At 43.4% G+C, this 23596-nt stretch overlaps 2 protein-coding genes across 2 annotated transcripts; one reads left to right on the plus strand and one right to left on the minus strand.

Annotated features, from left to right (window-relative positions):
- The first annotated feature begins 454 nt into the window (after positions 1-454).
- On the plus strand, positions 455-14661 carry LOC146554465 (E3 ubiquitin-protein ligase RING2). Its single transcript, XM_085254057.1, has 9 exons — positions 455-554; positions 4636-4732; positions 4848-5008; positions 7887-7969; positions 8913-9045; positions 9126-9225; positions 11054-11226; positions 11339-11528; positions 12100-14661. Exons 2-9 carry the CDS (start codon positions 4646-4648, stop codon positions 12199-12201), a joined length of 1029 nt encoding a protein of 342 aa, XP_085110183.1. The 5' UTR covers positions 455-554; positions 4636-4645; the 3' UTR covers positions 12202-14661.
- Positions 14662-15306: 645 nt separating this feature from the next.
- Positions 15307-23542, minus strand: LOC146554466 (actin-related protein 2/3 complex subunit 5-A-like). The gene is made up of 4 exons (XM_085254642.1): positions 23262-23542; positions 21326-21398; positions 16082-16258; positions 15307-15892 (listed from the first exon to the last, which is right to left on the minus strand). Exons 1-4 carry the CDS (start codon positions 23399-23401, stop codon positions 15830-15832), a joined length of 453 nt encoding a protein of 150 aa, XP_085110768.1. The 5' UTR covers positions 23402-23542; the 3' UTR covers positions 15307-15829.
- Between the last annotated feature and the right edge of the window lie 54 nt (positions 23543-23596).

A 23596-nucleotide genomic window follows, 5' to 3' on the forward strand; every position in this document is an offset into this window, starting at 1 on the left:
GCTTTTACACTCAGCTCCCTCTTCACCACGACGGACCGGTGCAGCGTCCGCATTACTGCAGCCGCAGCCCCAATCCGTCTGTCGATCTCCGGCTCCCTTCTCCCATCACTCGCGAACAAGACCCCGAGATACTTGAACTCCTCCACTTGGGGCAGGAACTCATCCCCGACCCGGAGTGGGCACTCCACCCTTTTCCGGCTGAGAACCATGGCCTCAGATTTGGAGGTGCTGATCCTCATTCCCGCTGCTTCACACTCGGCTGCGAACCGCTCCAGTGCGAGCTGGAGGCTCATGACACACATTTTTCCATATAATAAGACAATGGGCCATAATTAGGTGAAGCTGGCTTCCGTTAAAGTGTTTTTATTGATTTTGATGGGAGTTTGGGTGATGGGTGTGTAGCAGTGACTTCTACAGTCATTGACGTGTACAGATGTCACCTGATCAGGCTTCCAGCACAGGACTCGGTTTCCCAGGTTACGTTGCTTCTTGTGTGTCCGCCATATTGCCTTCGCCTAAACGCGCTGGCTGGATCGTCTCTTACAACTGAAAATGTAAGTATGGAAAAATGATGTTCCCAGCTGGGATCCCTGCTTCGCTCCTGTGTGGGAAGTTGTGGTTAAAAAGCTCCAGGCGTCAGTTTGTGGTTGTTTCACGCTGTTTTCTGGAGGCTGGACAGCCGCACAGCTCAGCTCAGGACAGCGGTGCTCGGCTCTTGTCTGTTGTTGTTTTCCCCTCTGTCACAGCCACAAATTACATTCGTGACTCCGTCCCGAGTATTTTATTGAATAACTCGTCGTGTAATTGTGTGTGCTATTTAAATGGAAACGAGATGAGTGTCCGCCACGATCGTGCGGTCTTTGTCACGGTCTGTGTTCAGCTCCTTTCTGGCGTTAGCGCTGCGAGGAGCAGCTAGCCTCTTCGGTAGCCCGTGGTTAGCAGCCGAGCACCGTGGGTTCATTGAAATCTGTGCTCGAGGTCTGCCCGTGAACAACAGTTGATAAGCTAACACTAATAACTTGGTGGAAAATTAATATCAGAGTCGACTCAGCTGCCTGTGCGTTTGAGAAAACCCGTTTACACGCTAACAGCCGTAGAGACCGTGTCTAATTTGAATGTGTGCTGCACACAGGGTTTTGTTTATGGACACAGATTAATGATTGCGGTACAAACACGTCATGGTAATGTACTGGTCAACGCAGCCCCCGTTTTACGTCCCATTGTACTGTGTTTATTGATATTTTATTCTTCATATGTGGAAAGGTTGTGTAGCTTGCCTTTCAAACCGCTCGTTGTGTTTTATGTGAACCACCCCCATTTTCACCTCTTTAGTGCTGGGTATCGCAATGCATTTTGGGTAGTCTTTGCCATGTTGTTATTCGGGCAAAACCAAAACAAAGACAGAGGCCAACAGGTAATAAGGAGCAAAGCTGCAAACACCCAAATGATACGCAGCAGACAAGACAGAGAAATAAGGCCAAGCAGGGAGGCACAGAAGTCTAACTTGAAACTTATTAAGGTCTCCATTATCTGCAGCAGCTATTCTTTACATTACGAGAGTACACTGTAAGACAGACACACATATATACAGTATAACATTCTGACTAGACAAACCTCTCAGACCCACAACAGAACAGCCCCATATAACACAAATAACACTGGTTTCTTGTATTATCTGTACATAGACGAACTGTTATTAGGAGTGATCCGTATGCCCAGGTTACACAACCCTGTGTGTCGTGAGCACCAAACACATCAGCTCAGTTAAGAATTAGAAATTATTTTCCATTTTTCAGTGGAGTACCACCTAATCTGCGTGGAGTCGTTATAGCGACCCCGTGATGTCATTTGTTTGCGTGAAATGTGAAATGCCTGCTGTTTGGCGTGTGACTTTTCGTCAGACACCACAGTGTTGTTTTTTGTGTGTCCTTTTCCCTTGTTGTCCACTTTCGGCTTGGATTATCGCGAAGGAGTCGTGACTCATCGAGCGACTCTATTGACCAGCCCATTGATGGCAGTCTGTTGACGACACAATTTCAGATAGCTTGGCCAAATAAGTACTAAAAAAGTATCTGGTAACAGGTTCTAACACCCAATGGAAAAGCCTAAAAACCGAGTTGAGTTGAGCCAAGCCGATTACTGGGGTATTAGTACCTGTGTGGATACCAGTGAGAAGTATACAAGGGCTTCTGTGTGTCCGAGGTGTCATGATGGTACCCACTCATAATCATTTCATAGATGGGTTTCCTTTAAGGATCACACTGAAGCGTCTAAATGTGGGTGGGCGGTATAAACGGTATACGGTAGAAACAATATGAATTTGGCCAACAGTTGAGATTTTGGCTATACCGCTCTACCGCGATAGCGCATGTTGATGTTGTCATCAAGCTGCACCTGTTTTGGTCGAAAGCGTTGCAGCGGCTGCAAACAATATCATGTGGAAATTATGCCGGGCGACAGTCATAGTGATATCTTTGACTGCCTCACACACTTCTGAGGATTTTCAAAAGTTCTTTACTGAAAAAATTGATAATATCAGAGCACATATCCCGCTCCCATCCCACGACCCTTCTGAACCACCTGCATGTTCATTCTCTCCAAATTTAAACCAGTTTCATTATCCCATCTTTCTGATATAATAATGCCAACTACGTGAAACCAACTACGTGCCCCTTGGATGTGTTACCTACGCCATTTCTCAGAGATGTGCTGAAGACAGTCGGCCCTAACATCCTCGCTATTGTAAATGGCAGTATCTCAAATGGAACTGTTCCTCATTCGTTTAAACAAGCTGTTGTCCAGCCGTTTCTAAAAAAACCTGGTTTGGACCCGTCAGTTCTTGGCAATTTTAGACCAATCTCTAAGCTGCTATTTTTGTCTAAGGTTTTCGACAACTTCAGTAACCCTACAAACGTCGCTGCTGTTTAGTTTTCTGTCCTCATTTATGTTGGAAGTGATAGCAGAGCTGTACGTTTTAATTTTCTCAGCTAGCGAGCTAACTTCCTGCTAACTTCTAACTCCGTTGAATTTAATAAATTGTGTTTTCCTGGATGTTAAACTTAATTGTTACACCTGGTAAAGCAGCAACGCTGATAATTTTATTACAGATGAAAGAATTTAGACAGTTTGTAACTCTCAGTGATGCCGCAGTGTTTGTTTGACTTTGGGACCTGAAAAGGACGGAGTTTTGGACCCAGATTACTCCGCGAGGCTCCTGACTACGGCAGCCGTAATACTCCGACAATCCATCAAGCGGTGCGGCTTCGTAGCAACCAAAGTCGTACTAAAACATTTTGACAGATTTCTGTAGCACATAAAATCGGTTCGAGGTCAGTAAGCACAACCAGAATTCATACATAAGGTGCACCGGATTATAAGGCACACTGTCGATTTTTAAAAAATTAAAGGATTTTAAGTGCTCCTTATAGTGCGGAATATACAGTATACAGAAGAAAAGAATATATCGTGAGATATATTGTTACCGTACATGCTTCAAATTATACCGCGATATGGATTTTAGGCCATATCGCCCAGCCCTACGTCTAAATAAAACAAGACCATAAAGCTTCCTAACAACCCTATTACATCTAAAGAGTTACATTTGTTAAAATGATAACATGACAATGAAATACTGTTGAAGGCGATGTTTCCAACTGCTATCCAAGAAATGCATTTTACTGGTGCAGTGACTTTAGCTGCTTCAGTCTGCAAAGTATAAAAACCTCTTAGTCCTTTCCATGAATGGAGACTATAAAGAGAGCGCGAGAGAGACGAGTCCCTCCAAGAGTCCTGAATTAAAGTCTGAGAGAAGTCAGCACCCACAAGTTTAAAACAATATTTTAATCTGCATGTCTGCCTGTCAGCGACACCTGAATATTCCCAATGAGGCACAATAAAGGATATTCCTATTCTGTTCTGAGCTTAGATGGGGATTTTATAAAATAGACACTGTAAACACATTGTTTTCTAATTCTATATAAACTTACTGGCAGCTTAATTTACTATGAAAGGTATAAGTAAATAACTATAATAGAAAAAAAGTACAGAGTAAGACCGTGGATCAGTGTGATGTCTCTGACAGTGCTGTGTTTCATCCAGTCGGACAAACTGGGTGAGAAGCTGGACTGTGTCAGATGCCAGCGCTAACACTAATGTCAGTGCGTTTATGGTAAAAAGTTTTGCTGCTGCTCATGAGGAATGAAGGGTTTGTGCGTCCGTGTTGACTTCTGCATTAATCGCAGCGCTGATGTGCTAAAGCAAGCTTTGAAGGAAACAAATCGTGGCTTCCTGTGCGCTGTGAATCCAGCACGGTGAACAGAGGTCAGCGGGCAGTGAGACCTTTTGGTCTTCTGCTCTCTGATTGGCTGACTTCCAGTCCCATTCCCTTTCCGCCCAACCCCCCACACCCCCCACCAACCCGACTCCCTGTCCACCAGTTTTTTGTCTTTCTTTCTGGTTGTTCTCCTTTTTGGATTTTTGGTTCATTGCTGAACTTTTATTTTACTCATTGACATTACAGGTTACATGTTTATGTGTGACAATAGAAAGTGTGCTGTGCTTACCATTAACTTGGAGTGAATAACTCGTTATCATTGATTTGCAGAAGAGTCTCCATTTTTCCTTTCTGTTTTTCAGAGTTTCAGTGATGACTCAAACAGTTCAGACCAATGGGGTCCAACCCCTCAGCAAGACTTGGGAGCTGAGTCTGTACGAGCTACAGAGGACTCCACAGGTAATCACTAACACCACCTCATCATCAGTCAGCCTGTGGCACGGCCGTGTTTGTGATTGTTAGGCCTGGTTCGTCTTGGTGCTAACCTCAGTCTGTGTGTTTGCTTCTGCCACAGGAGGCTATCACAGATGGCCTGGAAATAGCGGTGTCACCCAGGTCCTTGCACAGTGAACTTATGTGTCCTATCTGTCTGGACATGCTGAAGAACACGATGACTACCAAAGAATGTTTGCATCGCTTCTGTGCTGATTGCATCATCACAGCTTTGAGATCTGGGTGAGTGCACGGGAACACCTGAGTAGAGCAGGGCGATATGGCCAAAAATATTTATCACGATATATATTTGAAAATTTGCGATAACGATATAACTGACGATATAATTGATGCGAGACAAAATACAACTCCACAACATTACTAGCACAAAAAGACAACCTTCCATTTATTTTCACTTAAACAAGAAGCTGGTTTTTATGTACATTAAAGCTTTATAAAAATGTAACAGTGCAAATGCAAATTCCTTGCTGAAAGTTTAACCCAAAGGCATTTCCAGTAGAAATGGGCTGACATATCCTGAGCATAACCATGTATAATATCCACTGAAGTTAAAAAGAGGTGCTTTGCAACATTAAACTGCAGTGTGCAGTACGTATTTTTCGTACCATAAGGTGCACGGGATTATAAGGCACATTAAGCGAAACAAAGCAGTCAGATAAATCAAACTTTATTAAACTCATTCTTCTTGCTTCCTCCACTTCTGTACCATTGATTCATTAATGTTGAATTCTCTGCAGCTGCTCTATTCCCATGTTGTTGCAGTATATTAATGACTAACCTCGTATTGTGGATGGATTATCTCAGTTGTTCTCCTGACTGAAGTTTGGTCCGTTTACAGCATCCTGCCATGCGATTGCATTTGTCTCTAACCATGAGGAACCTTCACGTGTTAGTGTTCGTCCTCCAGCTTCACTGTTTATGTTATGCTAACATAGCTGTGTCGCTAGCGATCACGTAGCACATCATTATATACCAGCTAGCCCAACTTCAGTAACCCTACAAACGTCACTGCTGTTTAGTTTCCTGTCTTCATTTATGTTGGAAGTGATAGCAGAGCTGTACGTTTGATTTTTTTCAGAAATCTCTCAGTCAGAACATGCTATATCATGCTTAGGTAACTAGCGAAACTAGCGAGCTAACTTCCGCTAGCTTCCTGCTAACTTCTAACTCCGTTAAATGTAATAACTTTTGTTTTCATGGATGCCTGGAAGTTAAACTTTATAGTTACACCTGGTAAAGCAGCAATGCTGATCGTTTTATTAAAGATGAAAGAATTTAGACAGTTTTTAACTCTAAGTGATGCTGCAGTGTTGTTTGACCTGAAGTATACAGAGTTTAGGACCCAGATTACTCCCAGATTTAAGAGCATCTTAGTCCGACAAATACGACGGCCGCTTGCATGTTCTGCAAAAAAATGTGCTTTGTCGTGTATCTGACGGACAAACACCAAACCAGTTCCACATCACTGAAGTTGCACCATTTTTACAAACCAATTCTGGTTCATCTGTTTCACTCAACAATCGGCCATGTGCGTATGAAAACAAAGGCACTGCGCATGCGCGTTTCACTCATATTCTATCGCGATATTTCATTTTCCTATCGTTGCCTAACATTATACCGGTATTACCGTGAACGGTATAATATGGCCCAGCCCTACACCTGAGTAATATGACTGTCACAGCTGGACAGAGAGGGCGGCAGTTAGGGCTGCACGATTAATCGTTAGAAAATCGCGATCTCGATTCATACTTGTGTGCGATCTCATTTCCAAATGACAACGATTTTAAAAAAAAGAAAGAAAAAAAAAAGACGCCGATTGTACCGCATTTTGATCCGGGGCGTAATCTGCATGAAAACAAGCGCTCACTCTTCCTGCTCAACAAATGACAAGGGTGGAGCCTTATACCACGTGATACAGAAGCTGTGCCGTGTGATGCTAAAATTAGCAGGGAAAAAACAACGGAGAGCACGTCAGGGATGACGAGAAAGTGACAGGAGAAAATCCGTCCCGGTCAACCACCCAAACACCAATAACGGGAACCTTATACAGCGCTTCCCTATACCCGTCGAACTCGCGCAGGCACAAAGAAACTACGGAGGCTATCACTTATCACCTGACCAAAGATATGGCTCCATCAACACTGTGCAAAACGAGGGATTTAGGAAAACGATCAACACCCTAGACAAATGCTACACAGTGCCGTCCCGCAACTATTTTTCTATTGTTGCACTACCTGCTCTGTACACGCAGCGTCGAGCAACGGTGGAGACGGAATTTCAAGCAGTACAACATTTTGTTGTTTTTATGTTTATTTATTGTTTTTATGTTCAGTCTCAACTGTTACGAAGTTGGTGTGCAGTTAATAAGTGCAATAAATATTTATACTGGAAAAGAGAATCGTGAGAGAATCATGATCTCAATTCTAAACCAAAAAATCGTGATTCTCATTTTATGCAAAATCGTGCAGCACTAGCGGCAGTGAAGTCACGGAGCATCTGTGCAGCCTGTCGGGAAGCCTGTGTAGCCTTCCATGATTGGTATTGGCTGAAGCGAGCTTTATTCAAAGGCCAGAGTTAACGGCCAAATTTAGCCCAGGAAATTAGTTTTAACTTTTTATCAATGAGTTGCTCTTTCCAAATCCACTCTCTCTTTTAATGGCACTAAAACATGGCTAATAAAACACATTGCACCTACCCCACAGGATATTAGCATAGTAATAATACAGCAGTGAGACTGGTTCAAAAAGCCAAAGCTTCTCACCTGAAGGTTGATGTGTGAGAGTGACCATCTTACAGTCACAGCACCTGCTTCCACTCACACTTACAGATGTAGGCATTAGGCATGCAGATGCACAGTAACAGTCCGAGCATCGTCTCATGCTGATGGGCTAGCACGGCCTCAGTGTGGTATGAATTTTCCTTGTTTTTGATATGCTGTTTTCACATACTGTCACTTCGTCTGTTGTTGTTCAGGCTTTCACAGGTCATGAGTTTTGCTTTCATAACACCGATACAGACGTTAGAAAACAACTGAGATGTTGTGCATGATTACCTGTTGTTCATGTGGAAGTGGCACTGATGCCGTTTGCTGTCTCCGCAGTAATAAAGAGTGTCCTACCTGTCGTAAGAAGCTGGTGTCCAAGAGATCGCTGCGTCCAGACCCCAATTTTGATGCTCTGATTAGTAAGTGATGTCAGGAAAGTTGTGCTTTACATCCACATGTTGATGGTTTCTTATGCCTGCAGGAAGAACATTTTGTGTCATTTTCACATTACTGTGGAAGAAGAAACATGGCAGCATTTGAATAATGAAAGCAGCAACAAAGATCAATCCATAAATAAGTGAATAGATTCATCAATACACCTTTGATTCCTGTGACACGACGCCAGCAAGTGTTCAGTTACACAGCGATGTTGCTCTAGAGGTTTAAATAGTGCCAAGTGCTTATTTAAAAGTGCAACAGATGTAGGGAGGAACGAGACTTTCTGCTGCTTTGTTTTCTTTGCTCTGTACCGTCTCCCTGAGAGTAACGGCTCGTACTGCAGAAAAGATATGGGATGGATCATTAACAGTTTTATGATCCTGATGAATCTTTTTCATATCTTTACTGGAGAGACTGGTTCTCTTTGTAGTCTTCGAGCTAATTTCTCACAGAAAAACCCAACACAGCCTTTCCATTTAAAAAAAGGTATCCACATAGATGCCTGAGTATTCATATGAGCTAACCTGCTGTGTCGTACACCCATCAATCCCCACTGAGTCATGTGCACATCCTAAGGTCAAAAATCATTTCTTTAGTTTTCTCAGTTTTAAAAATCAGATGATGATGATTACAGCACAGTATGAAATCACTACAATCAACAATTCTCCAAAATCACTATTTGGTTCATACTCAAGTTTTCTGTAGAGAAACATAATACAAAATAAATGTTTTTTAAACACAGCCTTCATTAATTTATTGTAATTGGATCATTATGTAAAAACAAATTGTTATATACGTGTACTTTCAGACCTGTAAGACACAGTCTGAAAACATGTGTGTGTATATATTATACATAGTTATTTCCTGTTTATTTACGTGTGGACATGGTGCGTGAAGTCTTTTGTGGCATTTTTCTACTTTCAGGTAAGATTTACCCGAGCCGTGACGAGTACGAAGCCCACCAGGAAAGAGTTTTGGCCCGCATCAGCAAACACAACAACCAGCAAGCCTTATCCCACAGCATAGAAGAAGGGCTGAAGATACAGGCTATGACCAGGTAAAGGACGTGTACAAATGCTCCAAATACTCACATTAAACCCAGTCCATTTCAATGAATGCGAGTTACCTCTGTGTCAGACTACAGCGTGGTAAGAGACACACAGTGGAGAACGGCAGTGGAGCTGAGGATAATGGAGACTCTTCCCACTGTAGCAACGCTTCCGTCCACAGCAACCAGGTATGATGTGGTATACATGGATGCTTTCTGTGTACCGCTTAAGCCTCTTTTCCACGTGTACCTGTTTGATTCAACTGGACTCGATTTTAGGATTTTCCATTAGGTGTTATTACCTGGTACAAGCTACACGCAGAACTTTCAGGCCGTGTTGCTGTAACAACCTCACCCACATTGACTCAGCTGTAATGGAAAACAACCTAAGCCGAGTGTAGTTGATTAGGATTAGGTTGATTTGGGGTGGCTGTTACTCAGGAGGTAGAGCAGGTCACCTACTGATCGGAAGGTTGGTGGTTCGATCCCTGCCTCCTCCAGTCTGCATGTCATGTATCCTTGGGCAAGATACTAACCCCAAGTTGCTCTCCGACGCATCAATCGGCGTGTGAATGTGTGTGAATGTAGTTAGAAAGCATATAGAGAAAGTGCTTGTGAGAATGGGTGTGATTGGGTGAATGTGGCATGTTGTGTAGAGCGCTTTGAGTACTCCGGGAGAGCAGAAGAGCGCTCTATAAGAATCAGTCCATTTACCAATAGGTACTACTGGAACAGAGGCATTGGCGTCTTTGTCTTCCTTTTCTTTATTTTTCATGTAGAGCATGACTAGGGCCGGGTATCATCACTGACTTCTATCATCGAATCACAAAGTCCCCATTGATTCAGTGTTTACTCAGTCGGAAATATTATAATTCTGATCATTTACATCTCCTTACATTTATGTCTGTGTATAAAAACAAAGCTGACACTGTGAGACTTCATCAGAGCATCACAGCAGATGTCTTTGTGTCAAAGTAACTGAGGATCAAACACAGAAAAACGTGAAGAGATTTTCCTGTCCTGGCTTTTTACAGCAGATAATAGAGCTGCACAATTAATCGTTAGAAAATCGCGATCTCGATTCATACTTATGTGCGATCTCATTTCCAAATGACAACGATTTTTAAAAAAAAAAAGAAAAAAAAAGACGCCGATTGTACCGCAGTTTGATCCGGGACGTAATCTGCATGAAAACAAGCGCTCACTCTTCCTGCTCAACAAATGACAAGGGCGGAGCCTTATACCACGTGATACAGAAGCTGTGCCGTGTGATGCTAAAATTAGCAGGGAAAAAACAACGGAGAGCACGTCAGGGATGACGAGAAAGTGACAGGAGAAAATCCGTCCCGGTCAACCACCCAAACACCAATAACGGGAACCTTATACAGCGCTTCCCTATACCCGTCGACCTCCCGCAGGCACAAAGACATTACGGAGGCTATTGGGGTTTTTGGGGGATATTGCTAACTCCGGGTCCGATAACAGGCACCACACCCGCAGTAGATGCGCTCGGTGTGAGGTCTCGCAGCAAGCTATCAAATACGGCGCATTTCTCGGCTTTAAAAAAAAACCCGTCGCCAGGTGTTTCATCAGATTCGAGGTGTTACCTCCTTTGACAGTATCAGCTTAAAGCACTTGTTGCAGGCTGCTGAGTTTGCATCTTTTGTTGTGAAGTACAGCCAGACTTTGACCGCTTCGCTTTGGGCATTTTTAATCTGTAGCTCTGCTCAAAAGAACGTACGTACCTGGGCCCGCCTACTATCCTCGGAAACGTAAAATGATTGGCTAGAATCCAAAGTGTGTGACATCTCAGGGGAAAAAAAGGCACCGGCATAATGGCACCGGATACCGGTACCCATCCCTACTGGTACCAGGAGCTGTTATCTAATGGGAAACCCTGAAAAGCGTGGCGAGTCGATCCGAGTACTAATGGCAAAGAGACGAACACACGAGTGTGAGGACCACAGTGATTTTTAGGATGGGTGATCTCTCTTCATCTTTAACTGTGGTTCTGTAGGAGGCCGGGCCGAGCATCAAGCGCACCAAGACAAGCGACGACAGCGGTTTGGACATGGATAACGCTGCAGAGAACGGGGGCGGGGACTCGGTGATTGATGGTGGTGCCAGTGAAATAGAGCTGGTCTTTAGGCCACACCCCACCCTGATGGAGAAGGATGACGGTCACAACAGGTAGTCAGACATTGCTGCTGACACATCCATTTCAATATAATACACACCCTACGTTAGCTCTGAAAATCCAGTTCCTGCACATATTCACACGAGTGCTTTTGTGTCTGCACAGTGTGGAGTTTGTCCCTCGCTACATAAAGACATCCGGTAACGCCACAGTGGATCACCTGTCTAAATACCTGGCTGTGCGACTGGCTCTGGAGGAGCTGAGGAGAAACGCTGAAGCCAGTCCTGTTAATGTGGAGGCAGCTTCAGAGAAACAGTACACCATCTACATACCTACAGCTGGAAACCAGTTCACTGTGAGCACCCACACAGACACACTCAGCTTTACTAAACATATAGCTATCCTGTCTTTTTCACTGTGATCCACACAGACGTGGACTGAAGGCTGTTGTCCCACAGACTTCTGTAAGACCGGAAGACTTTTTGCACCCACAGTATGATAATCTGGTGGCCATTAGTTTTAATTTTTCCAACCCATGTTTTTCTTACAGTGTTAGGGGCTGGCACAAAAATAAAACAAGTTATATAGTATAGCATTATTATTAGTATACCAAGGTTTAGCTTTGTGGTTTTATTTTTAAAGTGGAAGAATTCATGTTGGCTGTAGTCAACGAGGCACCACACTAGGGGGCGCTAACCACTTATTCCCTTTTTTTAATCCTTGAGGAAATGATGTAAAACACTGGCACTTGGCACATTTGATGTAGACGTACGATGTTGTAAAGGGATGTGCACAAAGGTGAGACAGCAGGTTTAGCTTTTCTATGTGCAAAAACAGTTCACAGTAACAGCAGATTCAATGGCTACATTCAAAATACTGTGTGATTCAGTGTGTTTGGGAAATGACGTGTTGAACTCTGTCCACAGGTGCTGAATGGTTCCTTCTCCCTGGAACTGGTCAGTGAAAAGTACTGGAAGGTCAACAAACCCATGGAGCTCTACTTTGCCCCTACTAAAGAACACAAGTAGACGGCCAGGAAAACACACACACACGTGCGCACACACACACACACACACACACTCAGAGGAAAATCAAATGCATGGACATGGATACCTGTGCGGCACACAGAAACAAGAGCAGAAGTGTATTTCTGAAGGAGATGACAGGGTTGACTAAAACCCTCAAAAGGACTCTTGTACATAGAAGAAACCCCTTGTTTTATATTATCTGTATCCGTGTTGTTTCTATCTTAGTATGATGTAGCAGATCAGAACAGCAGCCGACAGACTGGGCTGCTGACAGTAACTGTGGATTCTCTCCAAACAAATCCAGGGTCCATCTATAGCGTGAAGTTAAAAGCACATGGTATACTGTCTTCATCTGGATGGCCTTTAGGCCGGGACTCGTGGGTCTGTTTGACTTTGGAAACCGCCCTGCATCACATGGGTGACATGTGGCTGGGTTTAGGGCCTTAAAAACCAGGACCAGCTCTGTCCAAACAGTGTAGGAGCACACGATCACTCCCAGTGACCTCCAGGATATCAGAATGATGCGCTTTGTTAAAATGCCTGTGAACAGTTTGCCATGCATTAGTGGGCCATGTACGATGCATCTGACATGCATGGAAGTAAATAAAAGCCACAATGTGAATATGTGTTGCATTGAAATGTGTTTCTGTTAGAACACTCTTCTATATATAATTATGGCGGCACGGTGGTGCAGTGGTTAGGTCCTGAGTTCGACTCCACTGTCCAGCCTTGCTGTGTTTTGTTTGTGTGGTTCTCTCCCAGTACTCCCAGAACATCACAGTTGGTTAGGGTAACTGGTGATTGTGAATGGCCCACAGGTTTGAATGGTCGCTCGCCCTGAGACAGGCCTGTCCGGGGCGTGCCCCGCCTCTCGCCCTGTGGTAGCTGGGATACGCTCCAGCATCCCTGCAGTCCTGATAAGCGGAAGAGAATCTTGCCACGTGTGACTGTTAGTTTACGTGAAAATGGAAACAAACCAACAGATTTGGTCGTCTTGTCACGGTCACAAAGTTGACGTGTACAGCTGGTTTATGAACCCTGATTTGAGTTGGAGAATCTCAGTTGCCCTGATCTGTAGGAACAAACTGTCTTCTAATATCTGTGGCTGCTCTCTATCGCTCATCCTTTTATAAATGTCTTTTGTAACAGTATGTGTGATCGGAGGCTTGGACAGTTTGACCTTTACAGTATTTATCCTGTTTGCTGAGGGTGGCTGTCCATCACAGGGAGGTTAACTCGTTGCTCTCACAGACACATCCTGGAGAAATCTTTGATACAGTTTGTTTCATTTTCCACCCAGCAGTCAGGTTCCTGAGTGTTTGGAAGAGAAACTCCACGGAAAGGGTGATTCCTGAGTGAGTGCGAGTCTAAACGTGTACCGTAAATGTTGTGACTTTGTCAATTTGTGTTCAGACTGGTTGCCAGTTGGTACATTTCAACAAACCACAAACATGTGCAGAGTTTGAGCTGTGCTAACGTGAGCTCATGCTCGGTTGCATGGACACTACTTGTGAGTGATTACTGAAATGTGTTGATGAGAATGTGAAGGGAATAAACTGTCAGTACAGCCTGTGTCATGTCATAAACTTGTTTTCACTGATGGTGGGAAAAGGAAGTGTTCAGACACAGAACATGGAAATGACTTGGTTTCATACAAATATCATGTTTGATATCCTGTAACGTGTTTTCCGTCTGTCTTTAAAACCTGCAGCTGTTAAACAAATGGTATAGCACAATGCCATGTTTCTGATTAATGTATAGTATGGGTTATATTAGAGGAGTTGGAAAATCTGTTATTTTAAATAAATGGAAGTGCTCTGCTCACTGCAAGTCAAAATGTTATTAGAGAAACGTCTAAATTATGGATAAAAGTCGGTGAAGCAAAGTTTATAAAGTTTAGAACGACTCATTTGTTTCCTAAACCTTGAAACTAAAAAACAGCAAACATTCTTTCTTTGGATGCAGCTCGTCTCAGGTGACGATTTGCTGCTATTCTTTCATTCGAGTCGATAACCAGAGAACGATCTTTCTGCACAGTAAGTATAACTTGGGTTCTGGAGAGTGTAGATGACACTTTACTCATTTCTGCCGTTCTAGAGAAAAAGGTAGTTAAGCAAAATGTAGCAGCTGAAGGAAAAGTAGAAACTAGCTGTTGCAACTAACCTCAGTGCTTGAGCAGATACCGTTTCGTTTTACTGACCTATACATTATTCTGAATAAAAATAGTTTGAGCAGAAATCAACATTGGACTTTTGAAAGTCACAGAGGAGCGTGACTTTCAACTTTAGCAAAGAAAATGGTCCCATTTCACAAAATACACTCACCATGAGAGAGAACCCTACGAGTCACAGCGTTACTCATGTTTCGTTTAGGACGAGTGCATCTGATCAGCAGTGTGTGGAGCTTGTATACTGCATCCTTCTGTTTGGTCAATAAAGCTGAATCTGAGTTCAACATGGAGCACACGGTGCTGTTTCTGCTCTGTAATCATGTTTGACATCCTTTCAGTTCAGTGGAGTCCAGTGTTACATGACCTCGGCATAGAGCTGAATACATCAGTGCAACTTCACATCAAAGGTATTTTTAATGAATTGGATTCAGTTGTCATATTAAAGTTTTTCCCCTGAACATTGGCTGATTCTATCATTTGTTCTGCTACTTTGTAAATAAAAAATATCAATAATTATAGTCATTTGTTAGAAACATCGCTCAAAATACCAGAATGTTAAACAAAATTAGCTTATGTTTCATTTAATGATGCATTTAGTTTTGGCACATGTGGCTCTCTATAGACTCCACTGGTTTCTTGCACTGAGGAAGCCAGACTGCACCAGTAAAACAGTCCTATAAAGTCTCACTACTTTACTGGCTCAAAGTCGTCACTCACATCACTCGCCCATAAAGCAGAAAGCCTCAAAAGGCTGTTCATCAAAGACCGTCCGGATTTCTCGACACGCTCCGACGGCTCTGCTCGTCCCATCACTAACAACTATCCTGCTGTTGTGATAAAAGCAGAATACAAACTCATTTTCAAATGTGTGAGCAAAACAACTACAGTAGTTTTATATGTATAAAAGGATTCAACAGAAGCAGAAAAGACAAGTGTTCAGCTTCGGCTCTTTATTCTTTTGTTGTTTCAAATATACAAAGAATCAACGTAAGAAGAACAGCCACGAATCAGGCTGAACCAAACACAGTTTTGGCATGAGCAGAAAAAAAAAAAAAGTGGACAAACATCTTGAGAAAGTTGAGGGTAAACAGGAATATTTCCTCTGGATGAGTCCGACTCTACCAGAGGAAAAGGGGAAAGATGCAGAGAAGACAGCGCGAATGGTGCGAGAGCCAGCAGAGCAGCCGGGGAGCTGTTTAAAGGAGGAGCTGTGGAGCTGCTTTGCGTCTGAGTGAGAGGTCTCTTTGCAGGGATGCCAAACAGATTGTGTGAGGTGCCAGCACCTTGCCGCCTGACTGACACCCAGCACTTTGAAATCCTAGAAATGTGTGTGAAATCCAGAAAGTAGAAAAAAAAGTAGAAAGAAGAGCAGTTGGAAAAAAAGTCCTATATAAAGACAGAAGCTCAGAAACACAATCAGCTGTGGCGTGTGACTGGACGCTGCAGGTTCGGCGACCATCAGACCGTCTTCCTCGCAGTCAGGACTCTCACGATAGAGCCAACTCCTCCCACTGCCAGGGCCTGAGGACGCACAGAAAAGAAACGTCCATAAACTTTTCTCTGCATTATGATTTGAGGGAATCGTCTGTGATTGTGATCAAAGCTCTGGCTTTGTGAACGTGGCACTAACCACTTAATGGAAACTGGTTTCGATTTCAGCACAATTTCCACTCTAAGATTGTATTAGCTTAATTAACAGAAAGCACTGACCTTTTCATGCCACTGCAGGAGTACAGCACTACTGTTGTCAGAGGGCTTCTCAAAGCCTCTGTAGATGTATTTCATGAGCAGATCCACTCCTGCTTTGTCCAGAGAGCCCACAGCCTTCTCTATGTCACTGCTCTTGAAGCTGCTCAACACTTTGACCACCAGCTGCTCTGCTCGCTCCTATGCACCAACACACATAAAGAGGGGGAGGATACTGCATATTAAAAAGCAGGTACCTAAATGAACACTTTCCATCAAGACATCTGAGCTCCCACATCATTTCAATTCAATTTTATTTATACAGCCACAATTCACAGCAGTTGTCTCAAGGTACTTTATATTGCAAGGTAAAGACCCTACAATAATACAAAGAAAACAGCAAGCACTGTGAGGAGACTGGGAATGAAAAACTCCCTTTTAGCAGGAAGATGACTCCAGCAGAATCCCACTCAGGGAGGGCTGGGGAGGAAGACAGAAAAAAGAAACGCTGTGGAAGAAGAGCCAGAGATTAGGGGTGGGTTTTATTCATCGATGCATCGATTAAAATCGATTCTGGCTTGGATAACGTGATATCGATTCATTAAAATCCTGAATCGATTTTTTAATATAAATGTATTTTGCCCAAAATTCCAGAATCTCTGGTGAAACGTCACAAAATTTTGACAACCACCAAACAGCTAAGACAGTGAATGAGAGCAGGAACACGGCTTCTGCACATAGACGTAAACACAAAGCGTGGAGCAGAATCGGTGAGATGTCGCCTTTCTCACAGTCGGGGCTGAAAGCCGACAGCTCACTGATTCTGATGTTTCGGCGGGTCGAGCTTTGCGTTCACGCCCTTTTTGCGCTGATTCTGAAGCTGTTAGTCTGATCTCTCTCCAAACAACATTGACCGAACCAGCAGCAAAAGCAGATCCAAACTACGCTTCACATAAACATCGTCATGAATTCACTCTGACTTTTGCTGTTTTGCTTCCACCAGGATAAAATCACACTTCATGCACAGCTCTCTCCCTCTCTCTCTCTCCCTCTCTCTCTCTCTCTCCCTCTCTCTCTGTACTTCAACAACAGTTTCCCGTCTAAAAATCTGTTTTCTGCATTATTCGCTTGCTTGTTACGCACAAGTCTACCGTTGTTTACAGGCTGTCGGCCGATGTTGTTTTTACTTACTTCTGAAAAGAAAACCTAATTTCTGCTGTTCAACAGGCTTCTGAACAAATGTAAACTTTTTAAAATTATACAAAATGCCTGTTAGCCGTGTCTCTAATCAAACCGCTGTAACTTCAGAGGTAACGTTCATATGCTGATTAATGGTTTTCTTTCATTTTTGATGTACTGCAGAATATTTTTATAAAATCCAGAACAGGAAAATCACCTTCATGTTTTTCTGTGTTTTATCTTCAGCGACTTTGACACAAAGGCCTCTGCTGTGATGCTCACACCTTTGATAAAGTCTGGAAAGTGTCAGCTTCCTTTTTATAGATACAAAAATATGTAAATGTACTGATCTGAATTATATTATTTCTGACTGTCAAAATTTCCCAGATTCAAATCGAATCGAAGATCAAATCGATTCAGGACCTTGTGAATCGGAATCGAATCGATTCTAGAAATCAGTGACGATACCCAGCCCTACCAGAGATGAATAATATCTCATGTGCAGAGTGATGTATAAACATATAGTCAGTGCACAGTCAACACTCAGTGCATCACGGGAAGCTGAAACCTACTGCAGGGTAACCAAGGGAGGATTTAGGTTCATTTGATCCAGCCCCAACTGCATGCTTTATCAAAGAGGAAACCTTTAATTTCAATGCGGGGGGTAGCAGCTCTACTCTGAGCCTATCTCTAAGACAGAGACAAGAAGAGGACCCCAGGACTACAGGCCTGACATCCCACGTCATGAAGACCCTGGAAAGACTCATCCTGGACCAGCTCCGACCCATACTCAGACCACGTCAGGGATCCTCTTCAGTTTGCTTACCAGCCCCTTCTCGGAGCTGAGGATGTCATCATCTATCTGCTCAATCGCGTCTGCACCCATCTAGACACGTTGGCGAGCATTGTGAGGGTCATGTTTTTGACTTTTCCAGTGCTTTCAACACCATCAGGCCGACCCTCTTGGGTGATAAGCTTACAGCGATGCAGGTGGATGCTTCTCTGGTGTCCTGGATTGTTGATTACCTGACAGGAAGACCACAATATGTGTGTGTCTGACAAAGTGATCAGCAACACAGGAACACCACAGGGGACCGTCCTTCCCCCTTCCTCCTCACCCTGTACACCACACACTTCAGCCACTGCACAGAGACCTCCATCTTCAGAAGTTTCCTGATGACTCTGCGGTGGTTGGATGCATCAGCAGGGATGATGAGTCAGAGTAGCCAGAGGGCTGTGATGTGAGCAGAATCATCTGCAGCTTAGTGTGGCAAAGACCAAAGAACTGATTGTGGACTTTAGGAGGACCAGGAAACCTGTGACACCTGTTTCAATCCATGTGGACTATAAATACCTCGGAGTACACATAGATAATAAACTGGACTGGGTTAAAAACACCACTGTACTCTACAGGAAGGGCCAGAGTCGTCTCTAAGGTCCTTCAACATTGGTCAGACAATGCTCAGGATTTTCTATGAGTCTGTTGTGGCCAGTGCTATCCTCTATGGTGTTGCATGCTGGGGCAGCAGGTTTAGGGTTGACTCCCTTAAGGTGGTACCTGAGAGGCAGCTATCATCCAAGATGAAGACAATGCTGGATTATACCTCCCACTCACTCCATGATGTGCTGGCTAGTCACAGGAGCACGCTCAGTGAGAGACTAAGATTACCCACAATGCACCACTGAACAACACAGGAAATCATTTCTGCCTGTGGCCATCTCCCTGTACAACTCCTCCATCTAATGCACAGTACAGACTGCAATAGCTACACACTGTTGCACAAGTGACAAAGTTCACAGGTTAAATGTCCCTCATATATTCTTGATATTTATAATTGAGCTATTTCTTATATTTCTAAACTTTGTAACATATTGTATCATGTAATTAGTTTAGTCTATTACTGTTACTGTCTTGGAGCAACTGTAACCCACGTAAAGTATTTCGATTGTTTAATATGTGCATTGAAGGACATGTCCTGGTCAAAAATGACTCCAAGGTTCCTCACAGTGTTACTGGAGGCCAAGGTAATGCCATCCAGAGTAAGAATCTGCTTAGATACCATATTTCATGTTACCCGTCTTATCTGTCTTCATGGATAGATAAAGCTGGGTATCATTTATGTCTTCTAATGATGCTGCCTAAGGGAAGCATGTATAATGTAAACAGAATTGGTCCTAGCACTGAACCCTGTGGAACTCCATAATTAACCTCAGTGTGTGAAGAGGACTCTCCATTTACATGCACAAACTGGAGTCTATTAGATAGATATGATACAAACCACTGCAGCACAGTACCTGTAATACCTACAGCATGTTCTAATCGCTCTAATAGGATATTATGGTCGACAGTATCGAACGCTGCACTGAGGTCTAGCAGGACAAGCACAGAGATGAGTCCACTGTCAGAGGCCATAAGAAGATCATTTGTAACCTTCACTAAAGCTGTTTCTGTGCTTTTTCTGTGTTTTTGAAAAAAATTGCAATAAAAAGAGGTTTGAGATGATCCTATAACTAGCTAAGACAGCTGGGTCAAGTGATGGCTTTTTAAATAACAGTTGAGGGCCTGTGGTACATAGCTGATTGATAGAGAGACTACGCTTGCTCCTCACCATCAACCAACCATCCTGTTTTTCCAGCTGCTAGGGACAACCTGCTGGGGAAGAGCTAATGGTAGCTATGCTACCTTTGGTCACACTGACTACAAGGGCCTGGCTAGTATTATGTGTGAGGTTAAAATATTTTGTTCTTCATAAAGTTTTGTTAAGTCAAATTATTTAGATAAGAAATATTATTAAATAGCAGGTGTATATAATGCTCTGATGGTCTGTTAAGTATATATACTTAAGTCAGGTCCATGCAAGGAAACTAACCAAATTAAACCAATTCTGCCAAGAAGAGTTTCCAATCAGTCCAGAATTATGCCAGAAGCTTATTGATGGCTACCAAAAGCATGTTGTCAAGGTGCAACCAAAATATGTTAACCAAATATTAGTGGGGGTATATGTATATAAGCAGCATGGGGGTACAGTGGTTAGGACTTTTGCTTCACAGCAAGAAGGTCAATTCAATCCCAGGTCCTGGGTTTGAATCGACCATTTGGCCAGAGCCTTTCTACTTTGAGTTTACATGCTCTCCCCATGTCAGTGTGGGCTACCTCTGGCTTCCTCCCATAGTCCAAAGACTAACTGGTGACGCTAAACTGACTATAGGTGTGAAAGTGAATGGCTGTCTGTCTCCCTGTGTTAGCCCTGACTGACAGCCTGTCCGGGCTGTGCCCCATCTCTTGCCCCATGGCAGCTGAGACAGGCTGTAACTCCTAAGCAGTTAATGGAGCTTTTCTATGAAAACCTTTTAATTAAAACTGAAGCGTTACTCTTGGATTATGTTTCATTTAAATCTCTTAGGAAAACATAAAGAACCACATTCAGAGAAGTTAAATGCCACTGTGGAGTATCGCAGCTGTCGGCTGGCCCGCGCGATCTGATATCGTCGTGTTGGTGTTGTTCCCAGATCAACATAGTAAATGTTGTTCCAGGATCAACATTGCAAGTGACCAATCAGAATGTTGTGACGTCATACTTTTGCGACTTCGGGAAAAACCGCCGTAAAACAAAAAAACTGTACTTAAGCTGCGAGAAACCGCCTCTGTCCGCCGATCAACGGACCCTAACCCTTTAATAAACGCTAAGCTGAATTGATATTGTCCTTGCAACATTGGAATTTCATAAATGCACGAATGGCTTGGCGCGCAAAAGAATAACGTCACAACAATGTGACTGGTCACTTGCAATGTTGAACCTGGAACAACAATTTCATGATGATCTGGGAACAACACCAACACGACGATATCAGATCATCCTGGCTGGCCCTCCCTGAGCCTGGTTCTGATGGAGGCTTCTTCCTTTAAAAGGGAGTTTTTTTATTCCCACTGTCACCAAGTGCTTGCTCTCTTTATTGTTGTCTTGATTCTTTACCTTACGATATAAAGCATCGTGAGGAGGCTGTTGTTGTGATTTGGTAGTGTATAAATGAAACTGAAGTGAATTGAAAATAAATGTAGAGAGTCAGGTTGAATAAAAACACGGATACCTTGGCATTCTGGTTCTTGGTGTTGATTGGAGGATTCTTTAGGACAGCACTGAGAGCTCCATTCAGATTCCCCTTACAAAATATCAGTCAAGGACAACACAGAGATGGAGATACACGACCTGTGCTTCCTGTTTTAAATGAATACACATATAGTATACACTATAGACACTATAAAGTGCAACTACAAAACAAGGAGTAAACTGTTTCTAAAGCAAACAGCAGGTTTCATTACAAATAACATTAAAAAAAAAAAAAGACTTCTGTGACTAAATTTTACAACTAGGCACACAAAGTCAAGAGTCAGAGTAGGGCTGCCACGATTCGTCGACTATCAAAATCATTGACGACTAATTTAATAGTCGACGTGTCGTTTGAAGCTTTGCAAGATCCTGAAAGACGCAGGAATAAGTAGTAGGATTTAAGAGTGTAATAACGGACTGAAACAGAAGATGGCAGCACTGCATCTACAAGGATGCCAGCTGCCGTTAAACCCCGAGGAAAAATTAGTCTCCGGTATCGTAGCTGTGTCCAAATTCAGAGGCTGCATTTGTTACAGCGACGCGACAAAGGCTGTCCAAACTCGAAGACTTCTCCAAATGCGTCCTTAATTTCCCCAGATTTGAAGGATGGGTCGGGTGTATCCTTCATGACCCAACCTATCCCAGAATTCATAGCGCGGCCCAGCCAATTACAGTTTCCAACGATGGCGGCAGCTACTTAGTTTTAATATTACTCTTTCTGGGTCACAAAATAAAGTTTTCAGATATTTTCAGGCGAGAATGCAGCTGTGTAAACCTCAAATATCTGGTCGATTTATCAAGACATCACATATTTACAAAAGTGCTCCGATGTTTTCGGAGATGTGCTGGCCGGGAGGTCAAGGTTCAACTCCTGGCACATCGTTCTCAAACCCCCCGCGGTCTTTCGCTACTCAGGTTAAACATGATATAAAAGTCACTTAGATAACTTAAAAATGTTATTGTTTGGCTTTTTTCAGCGTTTTGTTTGTTCCTCAGTAAATCGGTTTGGCTGAGATTAAAGTTACAGTTTTCACACAGCTGAATAAACATCAAGCAGAAAATTGATTAAAAAGAAGTGTGAGATGATAGAGAGTTTACTCCAGTGTGCTGTTATATTTTAGATATGAAGTAGCAGACGGCTGAGTTTCCACTGAGACAATCTGCAAATTTCATTAAAAGTGTAATTAAACTATCACCTTGTCTTTATTTTTAGTTAGCACATACCTGAAACACTTCAAGCTGTAAGCTAATGATAGTTATATCAGAGCAGATGCTGCTGGTGCAATAAGCTGTACGTTTCACGTCCAGTGGATGATGATCTGATTGGTCGACTCTCACAATAATCGTGTGTGGCAGCCCTAATTCAGAGTAAAAGGACTACTCTATGGTGCTCCATAAACGACAGCGGTAAAGTAGAGGCAGCGAGTCCTCCTGCACAGCTCCTCAGCCTGCTCTCTATGCAGCCGAGCTCACCTTAAAGCACTGCTGTTGGTTTCATCGAGGCCTTTAAAGGCGCGGAAAGCTGCAGGTGAAAGAAACACAGTCGAACAGCAGCTCTTTAGCGTGAATACATGACAATTCTGATAATACACACAGTCCGACACACGGACAAAGAATGGGGCTGAAACATTTCCTTAAAAAGGAAAAAGTCACAGAGAACCACACCCTCCTGTGACTGACACCCGGAAGTCAGGTTTCACAGGCTCCTATGAAACAAACTGCACACAGGATGTCACAGAAACGTCAACTTTATGTCACTGTAAATACCCGGAACATTATTTTAACCATATAAAAACGGGTACCGAGAAGCACCGATACTGGACCGATACTCCGCCCTTCAAACAGCGGAGCTGTCCACATACACGCATCACTGTTCGCCGTGCCGTCAGCAGAACAGCCGCCAACTTAAAGGATATTGTCTGAGCAGAGAGTCCACTTCGGCCTCGTCCGGACCGCCCTGATTCTCTCCTCCCTCTTCCTCGTCCACGAACTTGTTCTCGTCGTATTCATCGACATCTACTTTCCTGAAGCGGTCGGACACCGTGTTCTTAGACATCCTGTACACGACAACAAAGATCGGCTAAAGGAAAAGACAAAGCTCTAAGGACAGCACACGCCACGAAACTCTGCTGTCCACTTCGCAGCCCCGCAGGTCCACTTCCTCACCTCCTCACTTCCTCACTTTCTTTCTACTTCTTCCTCATGTTCGGGCCAAACAAAAAACCCCAAACTGGCGCAGTGCTGCCTCCAA

Source organism: Mchenga conophoros, linkage group LG18, assembly GCF_057382185.1.
Source record: "Mchenga conophoros isolate Kocher_MC1m ecotype Shallow Benthic linkage group LG18, M_conophoros_male_GT1.1, whole genome shotgun sequence".
Lineage (NCBI taxonomy): Eukaryota > Metazoa > Chordata > Actinopteri > Cichliformes > Cichlidae > Mchenga > Mchenga conophoros.

Bases quoted from the DNA above. Each gene is read 5' to 3' on its own strand.
- LOC146554465 (XM_085254057.1), top strand. From the start codon at position 4,646: ATGACTCAAACAGTTCAGACCAATGGGGTCCAACCCCTCAGCAAGACT. The intron at 4,733-4,847 runs GTAATCACTAAC...CTTCTGCCACAG, and splicing joins AGCTACAGAGGACTCCACAG to GAGGCTATCACAGATGGCCT. The intron at 5,009-7,886 runs GTGAGTGCACGG...CTGTCTCCGCAG, and splicing joins ATCACAGCTTTGAGATCTGG to TAATAAAGAGTGTCCTACCT.
- LOC146554466 (XM_085254642.1), bottom strand. From the start codon at position 23,401: ATGTCTAAGAACACGGTGTCCGACCGCTTCAGGAAAGTAGATGTCGAT. The intron at 21,399-23,261 runs ATATCCTTTAAG...GATATTTTGTAA, and splicing joins GTGGACTCTCTGCTCAGACA to GGGGAATCTGAATGGAGCTC. The intron at 15,893-16,081 runs GTCAGTGCTTTC...GTGCGTCCTCAG, and splicing joins TCCTGCAGTGGCATGAAAAG to GCCCTGGCAGTGGGAGGAGT.